Source organism: Thrips palmi, unplaced genomic scaffold (genome assembly GCF_012932325.1).
Source record: "Thrips palmi isolate BJ-2018 unplaced genomic scaffold, TpBJ-2018v1 HiC_scaffold_8, whole genome shotgun sequence".
NCBI classification, from domain to species: Eukaryota; Metazoa; Arthropoda; class Insecta; order Thysanoptera; family Thripidae; genus Thrips; species Thrips palmi.
The window spans coordinates 4632172-4650751 of record NW_023144635.1 but is presented as its reverse complement, the minus strand read 5'-3'; the positions used below and the strand labels follow the sequence as shown (position 1 = coordinate 4650751).

Genomic DNA, 18580 nt, shown 5'->3' with positions numbered 1-18580 from the left:
AGTATATCATCAGATTTTTTTAATTTAAAAGTGGGGAAGTCCAACAAAAACCACTTCGATACTATCTAAATAAAAACAATAACAGAAATGAGCAGAAGTAATACACATTGAACTCATGTTTAGACGTTTTTCATCTGGTTTAGACATTTTTCTAGGGTCACATGAAACCAAATTGCTGCAACAGGATGTTTGAAGTTAACCGAATAAAAATGTAAATACAAAACAAATCAAAACAGCAATACATGCTTTGGAAACAAATTTAACATTTTCCCTGCCTTGCCTGGGCAAACGTTCTTGATTAACATGTCTTTTTTAGGGGGGGGGGTTTATTTATTCTGCAAAGTCAATCATGGCTATTTTGAAATATGTCTGAAACTGTAAAGCTCTATTTTTCTCACTATTACATACACTATAATCGAACTATCACATTTAAATGTACAGAAGTCATTTGACAGCACTTTTTGAAAAGGAAGGGGACACAAAAAACTGAAACAACTTGTGATGCATTGACCAGCTGTGTACTAGTCTTAATCTGTTAATGGCAAAGCAACTTGCCTTTTCGGGATGTAAGATAAATTCCAAACAAAACATTATTTTGAGGCGATGGGAGAAGTTAGAGCTTTAAATTGACATAAAACAAAAGGGTAAAAGAAAAACCAGTAAGGTCGACTTTTCTATTCAAATTATATCTGTCGGTTCCTTTGTACATAAAACTACTATTGATACTAATTTGTAGGTAGTTTCCTACTAAAATCTCACTTTAGTAGAATCTATATATACATAATAACATGGTACTTGAAAACCCTTAAAAATTAAATAAATAATACATATCCCATCTCTTTTCCGTTAACTAAAACATAACAGATCCGAGTGGATGGATAAACAAAGAGAAACGTCCTTCCTCTGGAGAAAGGAATTTCATAAGATGTTAGTAAATTGCAATGCGAGAAAAGATTTCTATAAATTATTCACATATTGCAGACATTGACCGAAATCCAAACAGACACAACCCTTTCAATTTACTAAATGTATTCACAGCTATGCTATTTCCTAAAGTCAGAGATGAATCCTCGGGATGGCAGCAATTTGTGCTTTCTCTTTTCAAGACAATGTTCGAAATTACAGTAATAAGAAATTAGGTTTTGCTTACCAACAAAAAGTCAAAGTTCGTGCCTAGTCCGTATAGAGTAAAAATAATGATTTGATGAAAAATAAGAGATTCATCGTCTGCTTTATCGCAACTTATGCTAAAATGAGAGATAAATAAAATATTATCTACTGTTCCTTTCTCTAGTATCACAGTGAAAAACAATCCGCGATACGGGATGGGATGACTAAGAAACTCGGCGACATTGTTAGAAATCAGATCGTGTGCCGAGTGTGGGTGGATGAGTTGTCGCGAAATGGAGGGATGGAGCGGGGTGGAACCTTGGGTGGGACCACAGGAACAAACCGGGAAGGGAGTATTGCGGCCACATATTTTTTCACCAATGCAATCATTTGGACATTTATCTTCTCTCGGGAATCCCTGTGTCTGTTTAGCCAATCTATGATTCAAATGCATTAACGGGAAGGGCGTCGGAGGTGGGATAGTAGAAGTGCATTTGTGTTATTTACCTCGAAAGCTGAAAATGAAGGCGGCTATTCAATATTACAATAAAACATAAGATCAACGGATAAAAAGCAAGCGTTATCTGAGTGCTCGACCCGCCCGTATGGCACATCCTACTACCTCATTCCCCCCAAAAATAACTGCCAGACATTTGGTTAAAATGTTTTTGTTTCTTTCGTGGAATGCACTGTCAGTCGTGAAGCGCGTGAATCGATTTCAGAGGCCGGTGGGGGCCTCCTCCATGACGTCCTACACACTATATGAATATGAATAAAACAAGGAAGCACCAGATAATCACAGTCTGCGTCAAATCTCGCGGTGGTGTGTCTGCCATGCCCGGCCATACCCGGCCATGCCCGGCCATGCCGATCTTTGAATTGGCCTCTTTGCCAGCCCCGGCGCAGCCCGGCCAGGGAGGCCGGGAAAAGCTGGAAAAGCTCGCAAGGCATTGGGACTTGAACCTGGTGCGCGCCAAGCGCGCGCGCACACACACACAAACACACACACACCATTCGACCTGGCCGTACGGGACGGCCACGGTGTAAAACTACGGTTTGTAATCCTACAGATCACAGGTCAGAGGACCTTCTTTCTCTACTCCTCTCAGCGACAGTTTAGTTGGATTCCGGTCGAATGCGCAGAGTAACGATACTAAAATAATACATGCAAGAGTAGTATACGGGGAGTTCTTCGAGTCGGCGGGTTCGCCCCTGGAGAGGTGCCTCCCCTCCAGTGCCCGTACAGTGTCCGCGCGGTGGCGGGGGGGCGGTCTGCAGCGGCCACGCGTCCTGGCCAACACCAAGCTCGTCCCCGCTCACGTGTGCGTCTTGTTGAGCTCGGCGATGATGTCCTCCACGCTGACGTAGGTGCCGGTGACGAAGCCCAGCAGGCCGAACGAGAAGATGGCGGCGTTCTTGTAGAGCTTCCAGTTGTAGGCGCCCAGGCCACCGGGCGTGTCCCAGAACGTGACCACCTCGATGACGGCGGGGAACATGAGGCCGAGCGTGGACAGGCACACGGCGCCCACCAGCGAGATGAAGGGCCCCAGCATGGGGATGGCGATGGCGATGCCCACTGCGGACAGCAAGGTCGACGGTTCAAACACCCGCAATCACTGCCCCTTTACACTTTCGTTGGTCGGCCCGAAGACTTACCTGTTGCGCACACCAGCAACACCCGCATCACGTACTCCGTGGCGACGGGGTGCTTGCGGAAGTGCACGTCGATGATGCCCTTGCGGAGGATCTCCATGGGCACGTAGAACTGCAGCGAGTACGTCAGGAAGATGGCCAGGGCGATCATGACCTTCACGGACTGGGCCAGTCTGCGGAGCAACGGGAAACACGTTTAGACGCGGCCAAAACCTAAAACTGTCAGTTGGCAGTGCAGTGAGCGGTGCTGGCGGTACTTACGGGTCGTGGGGGAGGTTGAGCGTGATGGAGCCCTGCGTGATGTCGCCGTACTTGAGGTAGCCGAAGAAGCCCACGCACACGTACAGCGACACGACGATGGCCATGCCCGTGTTGAGGACGCTGGGGCAGCCGATGAAGTGGGTCGGGGTCTTCATGTTGTTCTCCAGCGGCATGACCACGCCGATGCCCTCCAGCGCGAAGATGGCGTTGCCGAAGAAGAGCGGCAGCTGCTGCCAGGTGGAGAAGTAGGGCCTCTCGGTGACGGCGGGCAGGTCGGTCAGCACGTAGTACAGCGTGATGGCCATGCCCGTGCCGATGAGCATGTTGGCGGCCATGGAGAAGGGCGACAGGTACTTGAGGTTGCGGATCAGGTTGAGCAGCACCAGCAGCGGCAGCATGGACAGCATGTACGTCTGCACGCTCATCTCGGTGCCCGTGTAGTGGTTCACCACCTGCTGCAGGTTGCTGGAGACGAACACCAGGTACACGCAGCAGCAGCCCAGCAGGTCGATCACGAGGAAGGTGTTGATGAGCGCCCTGCAGGACGACAGGAGACCGTTACAAGGAGGCTGTCATCGCGGTGGTCGGGGACCGCGTGGGGGCGGCGTGGGCCCCACTTACCTGGCCAGCCTGGAGAACTTCTGCACGGGGCCGGGCCCGCAGGAGAAGGCCGTCTCAGCCACGTCGGCGAAGTCCAGCGAGGGCACCCGCGTCCGCCTGCAGAGCTCGTGGGCGCACTTCACCTGGAAACGGACGGAGCGTCATGAGTGCGAGAGAGACAGAGCGACGAAAACGACTTTGAGGTTCAGTCTGCTGGGGTTGGGCGGGGACCACGAGTAGCACCCACGATTAACGGGGTGGTGACGGTGATGGCACCGTAAGTGACGAAACGAAGCGACGTCACCGCGGCTTCTTGGCGGCGCAGCGACGCGCCGGCGGACGTAAATAAACGGGAGGGGGGAGTTCACCTCGCCATTACAGCAACCCCGTCCGACCCCACCCCCACCCCTCACGCGACGCGGCGACGCGCTGTAACGAGCGGCCCGAAATCGAAGCCACTTTGTCGGCCAGACAGGGAGGCTGGGCGTCACTGCGGCCGGCTGCTTGTTACGCCTTGATTTACACCGCGTACCCCAACACATTGCGAAATAAAAACACGGATGCTCACCAGGATGTGCACGCAGTAGGTGCAGATGAAGCCGATGCCGAAGGTGGCGAACAGGCCGAAAAACAGGCCGGCGTTCTTGAAGGCGAGCGGCATGGACAGGATGCCCGTGCCCAGACTGCCCTTCAGCAAGTGGATCAGCGTGTCCAGGTCGCTGCGGGCACAAAGACACAGTCAGGCTGGTGGTCTAGGCCAGTGGTTCTCAACCTTAGGGTCGCGACCCCAAGTGGGGTCGCGAAAAAATTTTAAGGGGTCGCGGCGAGGTAGCTGGGGTCGTGTTTTGGGCCGATTTTAAGCAGCCACTGCGTCTGATCCGAGGCGGGCATTTTGCTCCCTCAACCAGCAATTGGTCTTTGAACCTTCCTTTAGCATGCCTTTGTTACGGAGTGTGATTATCAGTCTTAGTTTGGGAGCAGTATTGTCTCAAAGTTTACCAAAACGGTCAGAAACGTCTTTGAAAAATCGTGTTTTGGGCCTATTTTAAGCAGCCACTGCGTCTGACCCGAGGCGGTATTTCGTCCTCCTTCAACGGGCAATTGGTCTTTGGACCTTCTTTTAGCATGCCTTTGTTACGGAGTGTGATTATCAGTCTTAGTTTGGGAGCAGTATTGTCTCAAAGTTGGCCGAAACGCTCAGTAATGTCTTTGAAAAATCGTTGTGCCTGTTTTGGTCAGCTTTGAGACAATACTGCTCCCAAACTAAGACTGATAATCGCATTCCGTAACAGGGGAATGCTAAAGGAAGGTCCAAAGACCAATTGCCCGTTGAGGGAGCAAAATGCCCGCCTCGGATCAGACGCAGTGGCTGCTTAAAATCGACCCAAAACATGATTTTTTAAAGACATTTCTGAGCGTTTTGGCCAACTTTGAGACAATACTGCTCCCAAACTAAGACTGATAATCGCACTCCGTAACAGAGGCATGCTAAAGGAAGGTCCAAAGACCAATTGCCCGTTGAGGGAGCAAAATGCCCGCCTCGGATCAGACGCAGTGGCTGCTTAAAATCGACCCAAAACATGATTTTTTAAAGACATTTCTGAGCGTTTTGGCCAACTTTGAGACAATACTGCTCCCAAACTAAGACTGATAATCGCACTCCGTAACAGAGGCATGCTAAAGGAAGGTCCAAAGACCAATTGCCCGTTGAGGGAGCAAAATGCCCGCCTCGGATCAGACGCAGTGGCATGCTAAAGGAGGGGTCCCGTGGGGTCGCGAAACTTTTCCTGGGGGTCGCGGAAATTTTTGGCTACAAATTTGGGGTCGCGAGTCGAGAAAGGTTGAGAACCGCTGGTCTAGGCTGGGCTGACCCGCCAACGGTCGCGCCGCACTTACGTGGTGGGGTGCTCCAGGTGGCGGTGCTTGAAGGGGTCGTAGATGCCGGCCTCCTCGTCCACGTCGGGCTGCTCGACGAGCGGCGTGGTGGAGCCGTTGGTGACGGCGAGCGGCTGCACGCCATTCTCTTTGCACTTGAACCTGCGGGGACAGAGCGTCAGAACTGCGGTGCACTGGAAGGCGTAGCGCAGAGCAGCCCCGTTTCGCCTACTTACTTGCTGAGCGCCAGGTCCGACCGCCCGCTGGCCTTCCTGCCGGGGTAGTCATGGGTGATCTTGGGCCGCGGCGCCTGCAACACGAAGAAGAGTCAGCGACAAGTCGACGCGGCGGCGTGCAGCGGCAGTGGGTGTGGTCCAGCCCGCAATGGTAATGGTAATGGCGGGGTAGGCGCGGCGGGCTGCAGTGCGTGGCGGGCGTGCCCAGGCGGCAGGCGTTGGGTGCTCCACGAACTCCACGAGGGGTGCGGCTCGGCCTTGCGCACGTCGCGCGGCCACCCTCCGCCCCACCGCCACGCCACTCCATGAGGATGACTTCCTCCACGTCCATGGCCGGGATGGCTGCCAGCCCCGCCAGCCCCGACGCGACGCAACCGGTCGACACCGGTCATTTCTGGCGGCCGTGGCGCGACGGCGTCGGTGGCGGCATTCGCAGCATTAAAGAAATCACGCGCGCGCCAAGCCGGCCAAGCCAAAAGCGGCGGAATGGGACGAAAGTGCGACATCCGGCGCGCACGCGGCCATTGCACGCCAGCACGCCAGTACGCCCCCGGGTATTTATTTTCGCCAAGGCGGCGGCCGCGTCCTCGCCACGACGCCTAGGCCACCGCCCTCTCGGGACGACAACAAGGAAATAGAGATTTAGATCGCGGGAAAAAGTGGGCCGATGTAAAAATAAGCCGCCGCTGTGTGGGCGTCAATAAACAGCGACAGTCGCGAGGACCGCCTCTGGCTGGGTCCCTCTGCGAGGGGAGCGGGGGTTGGAACCCGTTGTGTGTGATACACTTCGCATCAGCTGTGCGCGCACTGCCCGGGCGACGACAGCAGCGACACGACAGGCGCGAGGCACACGGACAAAGTGGCCACCTTGTTGGCCGCCGCGGTGTCGCTGTAGATTGGGCATAGCGCCCCACCAAACCGCCAAGCCAGAGCACGGCATGTGGCCAAGAACCACACCACTCTACTTGCACTGCTACTTCTAGGTGCATATAGGAGTCGGAACGTGATGACTCCGCCACGGTACGCACACACGCGCGCCAAACACGGATAGCGAGGCATGCCCCATGAGTGCGAGAGAGACAGAGCGACGAAAGCGACTGCTGGTCCGATCCGCGTCAAGCACCTCCCCGTCGTGGCGGCACGGCGGCACGCGGCACCGCCACCGCCTTGGCAGTCCTCCACCGCCCTCCACGCGGCCAGCTGTATGCAGGGGCTGCTGCGACCTTGGCTCGACCCTGACGCAGCAGATCGCCAACGCGTTTCATGTTTTGCTTTATATTTGGAGGGCGGCGAGGGGCAATTCTTAGCGATGCCCATCGCGACCGCTGTGTGGCGGGTTCGACGCCAGGAGTCACTGAACGGCGACCACCACTCGCCTGAGCCAGGCAGACACAGTTCGATGAACGGCCACCTTTTTCCCTGCGTCCACTCCGCCGAATTCCTTCTAACTATCCTAAGTGCGCGGCTTTCCACACGTCTGGTTATCGCGTGCACTCCCCGCCCCGCCTCGCACCACGTCAGCGTCAGCGCGTGAGGCGCCTTACTCACTCACTATTCGCTCACGTGGTTCATTCACAAGTACGCACTGCCGCCCGATTCCGAGGGATCGTCGAGTCGTCGCGCTGTCTCTCTCGCTCCCCTAGGGAGCACTCCGTGAGTGCGACAGAGACAGAGCGACGAGACGATCCTTGGGAATCGGGTGGAGTGGCGTCGCGTCTATCAACTCCCGCACCCCTGTGGGACGCCCCCAAGTGCGAGAGAGTGAGAGAGCCGGGCACCGTTTTTGAGTGGGCTCTGCTCTGCTCCAACCTGGCGACGGCGGTGACGCGCCGCGTCCCGACCTGCCTTGCTCCCCGTCGCCCGGCCGCCCCGGCCGCCTAGCTGAATTGCGCCGAATTGGCCGAGATGGCCCATTCCATTGAACGTGTCTCAACGACGTCCGGTCCGGCATCGCCGTGCCGTGCCGTGCCGTGCCCTGCCGCCCACGCGAGGCATCGCGACGGCCGCGGCGTGCATGACAAACAGTCGCAAAACAAGCAGCCTCGCCAACGGCAGGCCGAACGGCCCTGTCGTCGCTCTGTCTCCCTCGCACCCCTTCGTCGCTCCATGAGAGTTGTAATTTTAAAAATTATTTTGAGTGTGCGAGGGAAGTTTGAGGCAGAGGGCGCCTAGTAATTTTGTCCCCGCGTTTCCAAGATTGGGCGGATTGTCTTGTCGCAGCGCTGGTCCAGGCGAGTGGCAGCGCCAGAGCCGCGAGATGCCGCTAAGTGGACCTGTCTGCTGCACGGAAGGACGGGCTGCATGCGCCGTGTGCCGCCACCTCGAAATAGAGCTCCGTTTTCGACTGTCGTCCCTACAGCTGTACTAGACGACCGCGCCGCGTCCACTTCGCAGTTTTATCCCGTGACGCTGCACTTCTTCATGATGGGCTAGGTCCTGGTGTGCGCTGGCGCGGTGGCGGCGGGGATGCTGTGCCAGCAGCTGCCAGGCGCGCGCACACACGCACACACACACAGAGGTGCGGCTGCAGTGGCCCTCGGGGCGCCTCGTGTGCGTTTAGCCCACTGGCCAGTGGGGGTGGGGCGACTATTTTTACTGCGCGAAACAGGTGGCGGCGCCCGAGGGGGTAACCACTCGCGTAATACCCTGTACACAAAAACCGTGTATTACGCGTAATACACGTGATCGTAATACCATTTTTGGGTCAAATGTGCCAAATTTGGGCATTTTAGGGCCGTAATACACGTGTAATACACCCGTAATACAGCGTAATACCGAGTAGTCTGTACACGATTTCTTGAAGTGTTTACCCCCTCGGCGGCGCCGCAGCGGCACCGCGCCGAAGCACGCGAAGCACGCCCCTCTCGAGCCCGAGAGCGCGGCGCTGCGCGCTGCACACCGAGGCGGGATGGGACCGGATAGAACCGGAGTCGCGACTGCGCCATGCCGGCGCGGCGCCCCGCCCCGCACCGCCCCGAACCTCGGCGTCGAATCCCGATCTGAATCAGAGTGTACTCGCGCCTCCTCCGCCCCGCACCCCCGGGCGAAAACAAACTGACGCCGCCTGACCGCCTGACACACGCGCCCCGCGCCCCGGGCTGACAAGGTCAGGTGCTTCTCGGCCTCTCGGCCGGCGTGAGTTACGTCAGTCGCTTTCTTCTCGCGCCGTCAAGTTGGCCCGTTTACTTCGCTCGAAACATCAAAGCGGTGTGGTGGCGTGTGTTTGCGCCGTGTTTTTGTCGCACCTCGCCGGGACAGCGCCGCCGGCGGACTGGACCGATTCCGCCGAAGGGCCGAGCCCTGTCTCTATGCCCCGCAGGGGTGCGCCTCCGCTGGGGCCGGACCAACTTGCCACGGGTCAGCCCTTTAGTTGTCACAAGCAGCAGCAATTAAGCACAAACACACAGTGAAGGCAGCAGGGCGGCCGGCAGGTACTAGGAACCGGGGAGGGCGAGTAAATGGACTGGAAGGCTGGATGGGGGACTGGGCTGGGGGTGGGGGGTGGGGGTAGGTCGACGAACCGCGCGCTCCCCGTACCTGTTGCTGGGGGTGCTGCGCAGCGCTGCGGCTGGGGGCGCTCAAGAACGCCCTCATTATGCCAGACACTTACAGCCTCCGCCATGAAGGCCATGAATAAAGCAGTGCATAAACTGCCCGACGGACGAGACGCGCGATCGCGTTCCGAAAGCCACGGCTATAGCGCCCTGCCGTCGGCCCCGCCGCCCCTGGAGCCCACCATCCGCACTGTCAACACTGTCACTGACCGCCGTCTGGCGGCGCGCGAGCCGGCACGCCCCGTCAACAACAACAACAACGATGACAACAACAAAAACAACAACAATAACAACGGGCAGCAGCACGTACGTTATCGTCGACGCACTCCGAGGTGTCCAGCTCGAAGTAGAACATGGGCACGCCGTTGGAGCCGGTGAGGGACAGGTGTCGAGACCCCCGGCGGGATCCTGGTCGCGACATGGTGGCGGCGGCGGGGGGCACGGCGACGGGGGTGTAGGGTTTACGTTCAGAGTCGCGGGGGCGGCGGCAGCTCACTGGCCATCACCTCTACGCGGGGTAGGGGCGGCGCGGGCGGCGGGGGCGGGGGTTGCAACGCACTGTCGCGGCGCGGTGCGGCACGTCGGCGTTGATCTGCACGGTCTGCACGGCGCGGGGTGGGAGTCGCCACTGTTGGCTTCGGGACGCCTGGCAGCCTGGCAGCGTGGTGGCGCCTTGGGACGGAGCCCAGGGCAGCACAGGGCAGCACAGGGCGGCGCAGGGCAGGGCGCCCACCCTCGCCAACGCCCCGCCGCCCCGCCGCCCCGCTCCCCGCGCCCACCCGAGAGCAGCGCGCTGTAAAGCTGCCCCCACCCCCGCCGTCACTCACAGTGGCGTGCCTCACCTCGCCGTTTTCAATGACCGTAAGATGCTGGGTCGTGCTGCCGTGATGCAAACGCCAAGCGGTCCACGAGGCCCGTGCCTCGGCCTAGGGGCCTTGGGGCTGACGCCCTTGCCCCTGGACGAGCACCTGCTGCTGCCCGTCGGCCAGAGGTCCACCCCCGAAGACCACCACACTTCCCCCGGTCAAGTCATGGTTTCACCATCGCAGTGACCTAGACCCACGAGTTCGAAAAACGCGCTCTTTAAGGCAGCCGCCAGCCCTCACCTCGTACTCGGCCCGTGTACTCCGCGGCACCTCCAGGTAGTCGTGGTGTTGCATGGCGCCGCGCTGCTGGTGTGGCTGTCGTGTAAGCTCGGCCCGTCACTCGCTGCTACTCCACTACACTACGGCGCGCCGCGCTCCAATCTCCGGCTTATAAATAAAGAAACCCTTCGGTATTGGCGAGCGTCCTTATCTGCGGCACCGATGCACCTTTCGCACTAGGCAGGGAGTCACACAGGCACTCGTGGAAAAGTTCGGGCTCGACATTTTTATCGTGCTTTTGCGGTTTGTGCGCACGGTTCGCCGTACCTCTTCCTCTCCGTACTTGTGGCAGTGTGGACGGAAATGATGGGGCGATGGCACGGCCGGTCTACTAGTGTACTAGTGCAGGCGTCGACGCGCCTCGTGGGAAGCGGCCTTGGACTTGTCAGACTTGTCGCGTTTGGGCCGCGGATGCCGTGGATCCCAGGCCAACTACGTGATGATTAAAGGCGAAATCCAAGGACGGTTTAAGTCGCCCGCCGAGGCGTGAGCGGCCTGAGCCCTTCGACGGCTAAAGCCCGTGTCAGTAGATCCGATTGTCTGGTACACTCGCTGTTCTCTCGGGAGAATTTGGCCCCGCACTTCCTACCCCCGCCCCGCCCTGCCTGCCCGCAAGGACTGTGCTGGCTTCCCGTCAGGGTTCCCCGAATAGGCTGGACTGGCGAGGCGATCGGACTGTGGACCTGCTTGTTTCCTCGAGCACGTCGCAACGAGACACGTCACTCATCAATTATCAAGTGCAGATGGCGCAAATTTGGGGCTCTCTGGCGTTCGCGCCTCGCGCCTCACGCGGCCCGCGGCGTGGATGAGCCACCTGTCATTGACGTAAGACCGCGCAACGAGTCACAGTGCGGACCGAGAGTACCCTCCCAAGTGTCGCGCTTAATCTCGTGGGCTCCTCCACTGCGATTACGGTGCTACCGCGGAGGGTTGCGCGGGCTTGCGCCACACCCCCGCGGCCGCCCAGTCTCCCTCGCACCCCAAGGGGCGGCCCGTGAGCGCGAGAGAGGCAGCAGTGTACCCAACGGGCCTGCTGCCGCGCCGCCGCCTTGCAGTCCGGCTGTAAATGCCTCGCCGTCTCGTCGCGGCCCGTGCCAAGCTACAGCGCAGCGCTCCTGGTTTAACGACTTTGGGCGTGAAAAACGGAATTCAGAATAAAACGCGGGAGGTGCGGTGCGGCTTGCGCCACGTGGTCCGCAGATCGCCGGGCCGCGGCAGGCACTACTTGTTGTTCTCCAGGACGCGTCGGCGAGCCGCCTCGCGCCGCGCGGATTCCTCGGCGTGCTCGCCGCTGCAGCTGCCCAGCAGACTGATCCCGAGTGTCATTTTCGTCTCTGTCTCTCTCGCACCTACACGGGTCGCCCTATGAGCGCGAGAGAGACAGAGCGACCAACACGACTCAGAGTGCGGCGTCTGCAGTGCGGCCGCGACGACGGCCACGTGCTGCGGCCACGTGGGCCGTGGCTGGCCGGGCTGGCCGGACTGTCTGGCCGCGGCCGCGTCGCGGGGGCGGTGACCATCCATTGCAAAACAGCCGGCCGCCCGATCGTGAACCTCGCCGTGCCGGCCGTGCCCGTCGTGGTCCCCGTCCGGCCCCGTCCCCTGCACCGTGTCCCTTTACCGCCGCTGCTATTTTGGCGGCGGGCGATGGCGGCGTTCTTGGTGGCGTTCTGGCGGCCGGCCCGCGCGCCCTGCCGCCCTGCCGACCAGCTGCAGGTTGCCGGCTGCACCACGGCGCTGCCTCCACCTCCACGTCGCCGAGCCCTCTCTCCGTCTGTAGGTCTACGCCACGTTCGCGGAGCGCGGAGCCTGCCGCCCGTTGGCAGCGACCCGGGCCGGGACCCGGCGCAGCGGCGGGGGGCGCGTCAGTCACCCGGGAGTCCGGGCCGCGCGCCAAGCCTCCCCTTCGTGCCGAAGCAGTGTGTCAATGTGGATGTCAGGCCGCGCCGCCGTGCCGCGGTGGTCGGCTGTCAGCGGGGAGCCAACGGCCGCCACGCGTCAGCCGAGCCGAACTGCCCCGTGGGTCACAGATTTTGTTGAGACCTGGCGACCTGGCCAGATTATTTCCTGTCTCAAGACTCGGAGCGAAGTCTCGCGTCGGTCAGCGTTTAAGGGCGCGGCCTGGCTGGTGTTGGTGGCGGACAGCGGTCACTAATCTGCAACGCCAAAAGTGGGGCAGTCGCGGTGCGAAGTCCTGGCCAGGTCCTGGCGAGGCGAAGTGGGCCAGGCGGCCAAGTGCGGCTCAGGGTCCCAGCGCCGCCCTGCGCGGACTGGCGCCTTTTGCACACGGGCGATGATGGTGCGGGCGCTCCATTTTTGCACGCTACGCGGCACGTTACGGCATTGCCTGGGCTTGGCGGTCCCATCCGCCACCCGGAAGGCAAAGGCACGCCGATGCCTGCCACTATCGGCCCTTATCTAAATTCGCGGTGCGGTGCGGCCTTACAGCGCATCTGTCAGCCCTCTTTCTGTCTCTCTCGCACTCATGCGGCGCCCGGTAAAGGTGCGAGAGAGACCGCAGTGCGCGGGATCACTCTCCTGTCGAAGCGGCGGCTGCGTGCGCCGCGAGGGTAGGCAGCCCATCCGACGCAGGCACAGGTACGCAGCACGCAGCACGCAGCCGTGGCCGAACCGGACGACGTCCGCAGGCCACGCCGGGTAGGCCGTGTAGAAGCACCCCGCGGCACCGGGCACAGCGGCCACGCCCGGGGCACCACCACACTGCCGCGAATGGAGAGGCGAGTCAAGGTCGGCCAAGGACGCGCTGGAGCCGTGCGGTTCGCTGCAGCGTCCGCCAAGCCGCCCAGCCGCTCTGCAGACTCATTCCGAGAGTCCGTTTCGTCGCTCTGTCTCTCTCACCGACAGGACACGCCCCGTGAGTGCGAGAGAGACAGAGCGACGAAAACGACTCTCGGAATCGGTCTGCCGGACGGTAATGACGATCTCGATGCCGCCACTGCTGCGGTGAGGCTGCGCGCCGCGGACACTGTGGACGCTCATTGTTCCTGTCCGCGCCACTCCACCGCAAGTCTGGAGTCGGCACTGCACTGTCGGGACGCCCCTCTGGTCGGCGGCTCGCTCGCCTTCGCCTTTTTTTGCAGCCGCCACTGTTTCCTTCCGACTGGCCGCTGGAGTGCTGGAGCACGGCGACGAGGAAGCGCAGAGGGAGCGAGAGAGACAGCACGACGCCACGCAGAACCGTTTCCTACTCGAATGGCAATCTGACCGCCTCATCTGCGGGGGAGGGGGGTTCATTGGCGCTGCGCTCCGCCCCGCCCAGCGCTCGTGGCCGACCGCTTCAGCCCCTGTGGAGCGCGCGTTAGGCCAGGGGGAGGCTCCGGAGTGCCTGGGGAAGTCTACCCTCCAGGGGCCGCTGGCCGGCTGGCCGGCCCCTCGCAAGTGGGTGCAATGCTGGTGGGCACTCACCTTCCTTTTCATAAGTTTTCTCTCGTTTTCTATCCATTGTCTTCCTTTGCTTTCATTCATATTCGTTTTCGGCCCTCCCTTGCGACATCTTTCCTCGCTCTCGCCGCTCCTCTGCTCCTCTCCGTCCCGAGTCTCTCTTGTCTCTCAGCCTTTCGCGCTTCTTGGGAGAGGTCAAGACGTCGAGACGACTACACTGTCGGTGCATGGCCACATTCCACTTGACTGGGGCCTGGCCTGGCCCGGCCCGGCCCAGCAGACTCACGCCGAGCGGGAGGTCTCTCCCTCTCTCGCTCTCATGGGGCGTCGCCTACGGGTGCGAGAGGGACGGAGAATCAGGACCGACTTAAGCCCCGCGCCGCCAGCCGGGCCGGGTCGGGCCGGGCCGCCAGCACTTGGCTTGACACTCGATTCGCAGCCGGAAAACGATAAAAAAGTGTCCGGGGATACAAAAAGTTGGCGCGCTGCGGCAGTGCCGGGTCTGGCGGTGCGGCGTGGCTCGGCTCGGCTCGGCACGGCACGGCATGGACCGAGATTTAGCTAACCGCAAATAAGCCGACCCGAACCAAGCCGAGCTGGGCGAAACGACCGAGAAAGAGAGGAACGGTGGGAGCGAGGATTGTCAAAGCCACTGGAAAAAAAAAGTTGCAAAACTTCATTTTCCCCTCGAGGTTTTCGTCGGTAAAAATCTGACCGGGATTGAACAGCTTGATTTTCGTTCGCGTCATCACGGTTTTTGTTTGATGGTGACGTCGCGTTCCTGGGCCCAACCACCGCGGCTTCGCCCTGCTCGGAGTCGGTCATCGGTCGCCACCCGACGGCCGAGCCTTTGCGTTTTGCAATTGTAATCCCTGCCTTTAATTATGGCCGCTGCTCCGGTCGTCCTGCCGGGGCTGCCGTCCGGCCGAACGGTCATTATCGGGAAAGCGCGCTATAAATGCTTGGGCGGGGCGGGGCGAATGGGGGTCGATCAGAGCCGAATAATTGGGCCGTGGGCTAGGCAGTCGGTTACACGCACCAATCATACCTACTTACGCTTCCCTTACGTCAGGACATTAGCACGCCCGGAGCCACATAATCCAACAGACAAAATTCTTAAAAAGTAATTTCATTTTATAACTTTTTCAAAAAGCCACCTTTCCTCATGTTGAATTCGACTCGCCAACTTCGAAACCTACACCTACACCATGCGGTGTATCCTTTTGTACGTTCCTTTGCGTGCAAGTGACCAGAAAACCCGCCGGCGAACTGCTGCTGCGCGGTCGCGTTGCAGTCCGCAAGTGCGTGACGCACTCGATTGAGCAACCGGCGGGCAGACAGGCAGGCCCGTCTGTGACGTCAGCGTCGTCAGCGCGCCGCGGCCGCCGCAAATGCAGTCCCCTATCGGCTCGGCGGAAACCCCGTACGCAGACGCAGCGCCCTCAGAGTCGCGTCTTGCGCGCGATTTGGGCTATTTCCGTCGAGGACCTCAAGTTGCCTCGGCGTGGCGCGGCGCGGCGTGGCATTGGGGCGCGTGTGTCAATGAAGGTGTGACCGAACAGGGGCGCGATAAGGACGCACTTTCACGGCGATAACGGGGATGCGATAACCTGCAGGAAAAGTGGCTTCGTCACGGCGCGGCGCAGCACGGCCCGCCGCGCCTGCCTCAGGTTTAAGCATCGGCCGTCTCGTTTCGGCCTTCGCCTTTCCGGCCGGCCAATGAGGATAGGACTCATTGAGCAGAGTGTCCCCCCCTCCCCCGTTTCATTCACCTTCGTGTCACTCGCTCGTGGACATCCAATTGAAGTGTGTATACACTGCGCGTCGAGCCGCCATGGGGAGGGGGAGGGAGGCGGCAGAATGGGCATCCAAGGTACCGCGGCGCTGCGACAGAGACAGAGCGATCGGCGGCCGCATTGAGCAAGCAGCAAGCAGCAAGCAGCAGGCAGCCCGTTGACAGCGCCGCCGGCGTCGTAAGATATTCGCGGCGCGGCCCCGCACAGCGGCAGCGCGTACGGGAGCTAAGGTTGCTCGTTGATCGTTGTTCCCGCCACACGGCTTACACTGTGGCGGCACGCGGCCCGCGCCGACCAGGCGGCCGACCAGGCCCCGCGGAGTCCTTGGGGTGTGCCAGACGCCGGCCGCACGGTCACTGCGACCGACGTCCCCGTCGTGCCGTCCCGGTGGCGTGGCGGCCCGTGGCGGGGCTTGGCTCGGGGCGCGGGGCTCGGGGCGCGGGCCGGCCGCCCTGACCAACCCCAACGACCGGCCTCGCTTTGCCGCCGCGGCTCGGCCTCGCCCCCGTCTCCGCCCCAGCCCCCCAGCCTGCCGGCCTACCGCCACTTGTTGTGCCTGCACTCTCCATCTCGCACTTGCTGGTGTGCTCCGCGCGCCTCGCTCGTCGCCGCCCAGGGCCGCGGCCCAGAATACCGCCAGCGAGACCGCCAGGCGCCGGTACCGCATGCCAATGCCCCGCAAGGCGCCGCAAGGCCGAGCAGCAGCTCGAGAGTCGTCTTCTTCGCTCTGTCTCTCTCGCACTCGTGAGGCGCCCCGTATAGGTGTGACAGAGACGGAGCGACGAAAACGACTACCAGAATCAGTCTGCAGGCCGAGAAGCTGGGGCAATTTCGCGGTCCGCTGGGGGTGGGGGTGGGGCAATGGCGGCGAGGGGTGGCCTCCGATCCCTGACCCCGGGGCCCGCGGTCGAGGAGTTTACCGCCCACGCTTCCCGTCAACGCCTGCCCCAAGGGCTGGCTATAGTGCTCCTGTTTGCGTCAGAGTCGCGCGCCAAAATTCGAACAGGATGGCGACGGTCTCGACATTGTGTTGCCTTCGCCTGCTTCGCCGCGGGTCCCGGGTAAACACAGTCTCGCCCCCGCCACCCCGCCGCGGCGACGCTCCCTGCCAACTCGCACAGTGGTGCGTCCCTCTGGGGTCCACGAACCCCCAGACCGAGGCCCAGTGCTCGCGTCTCTTTCTGCGTGTGGGGCGGGGATTCGCTGAGATTCGCGCTGCCTCTTATTGTTGCGGACGAAAGTAGGCCAGTCGCACCGCGCGGGGGGGGGGGGGGGGGGGCCTCCTTGGTGTTTACGGTGTTTACGCGGGTAATGGACTCGCGAGACCGCACTGCATTCCGGGACTTTACTTCGACTTTTCCCCCTTGCGGCCTTGGGGTTGTTGACCCTCCGGCCCTGAACAAATTCCTAATTTTTGCGAACGAGAAGACACTGTACCCACTGCTGAGCCGCGCGGCAGTCCGGAACACTGTCTGGTTTTAGTCGAATTGCCCCCAGCGTCTTCCTTACGAGCAGGGCGGAGCAGGGCGGTCGTTACCTCCCGGACGCGCACCTGCCACGCGCCGCCCCCGCCGCCCCCGCCCTCGCGTCCTCCTCCAAGGACCCCATCAAGGAGGAGCGCGAGCGGCGCGAGCCCCCCTTACGACTTGCTCTCGCTTGCTGCCCTGCTGCGCCAACGAAAACGAAAAGGGTGCTCATCGAACAGCTTCAACTTCAAGTATGCCCAACTATAAATTTTCAAATGCTTTTTGGATAAAATGTGATTTTTTTTTCAAATATTTGTCCTGTTTTTACCTTGCTTTCTCTCTTTCCTCGGCATTCTCGTTCTCGTTGCGACGACCAGCACCACAGTACAAGGGCATGGCTGCGCTGTCCTTCACAGCGCGCGCGCGCACACACACACACACACACACACACACACACTCACACTCACACACATACGTGACAGTGACGCCGCCTGCTGAAAGTGCGCGCGGAAATGTACCCGTAAAACGAGGAATCGCGCCGCGCCACGCGTCCTGATCCCGAGGCGGCGAGCCTTTAAATCTCCGAAGAGGGAGAGAAATCTGAAATCTGGTGGCGCGGCGAGGCAGGCGAGGCAGCAGAGGACTCTCAAGGACGCGGACCGGCCGCGGCGTCCCTAGCGTCCCGCGCGGGGAAAGGCCATTCGCAGTGTGCAGCCGCGGGGGAGGGAGGGGGGAGGGCCTGCAGACTGGAAGGCCTGAGCTTTGACCGTTTGAGCTTATGAGCTTGAGGTCCTTAAGTCGCTCCCTCCTGTGTTCGCGGAGGCAGCAAATCACTGAATTCCACTCAGCGCCAGCGCGCGAGGATTAGTAGTACTGTACACTGTAGAGCGAGGGATGTGAATTTTCCGCACGATTTGGATTCGGGTTCTAAGAAAGTTTGAGACCGGTCGATGGCGAATAGATGCGCGGCGCGGGAAACCGGTCCGAAAAAGAGCCGAACTGAAAAGCCGATCCGATCCGGACCGGTTCGGTTGTCGATGAACTCGCCGCCGGGCTGGACCACGGCGGGACGTCCCTTCTTCGCTGCGCTGCGGACGGAATTCCGCGTATCGCCTCGTTATTTTGCCTCTTTGCCGGTTTATTTTTGTATTTTTTCCCGGGTGGAGGTTCGCGTTCGGCAATTAATACGGAAGGGATGCGGGTGTGGGCGACCGGCGGTCGTTCGGCTTCCTGACCCGACGGGCCGACGGCATCCTGGCCGGCCCAACCTGTCCGCCCGGGGTCCGGGCGCAACAACCTGCCGCCCCTCCGACCAACTTGCGCCGCGTCGGTTTTCTTTTTATCGGCGTCCTCTCCGTGACGAGGGCGGCCTTCGCGACCTGCCCGCTTCCTTTACGAGAAAGAGAGGCCCGAGAGGGCGTGGTTCGGCGTGTGGGCGTCGGGGCGCCGTCGGCGTTGTCTCGCCGAGGCTTGCTTTTTTCG

The 18580-nt window shown here is 60.3% G+C and overlaps 1 protein-coding gene across 3 annotated transcripts in view; it reads right to left on the bottom strand.

Annotated features, from left to right (window-relative positions):
* Positions 1 to 4: 4 nt before the first annotated feature.
* LOC117653817 (proton-coupled amino acid transporter-like protein pathetic) overlaps positions 5 to 18580 on the bottom strand; it is a 32058-nt gene continuing 13482 nt past the window's right edge. Inside the window, exons 1-8 of one of the 3 annotated variants that reach the window (XM_034399749.1) lie at positions 10396 to 10549; positions 5736 to 5809; positions 5521 to 5661; positions 4193 to 4343; positions 3646 to 3767; positions 3025 to 3561; positions 2767 to 2936; positions 5 to 2686 (exon numbers count right to left, since the gene is read on the bottom strand). In XM_034399749.1, the coding sequence (XP_034255640.1) occupies positions 2427 to 2686; positions 2767 to 2936; positions 3025 to 3561; positions 3646 to 3767; positions 4193 to 4343; positions 5521 to 5661; positions 5736 to 5809; positions 10396 to 10449 (1509 nt within the window). In that variant the 5' untranslated portion in view covers positions 10450 to 10549 and the 3' untranslated portion in view covers positions 5 to 2426. Of the gene's footprint in view, positions 2687 to 2766; positions 2937 to 3024; positions 3562 to 3645; positions 3768 to 4192; positions 4344 to 5520; positions 5662 to 5735; positions 5810 to 9599; positions 9788 to 10395; positions 10550 to 18580 lie in introns of those variants that run through there. The other 2 variants (XM_034399748.1, XM_034399750.1) reach the window with 2 other exon arrangements.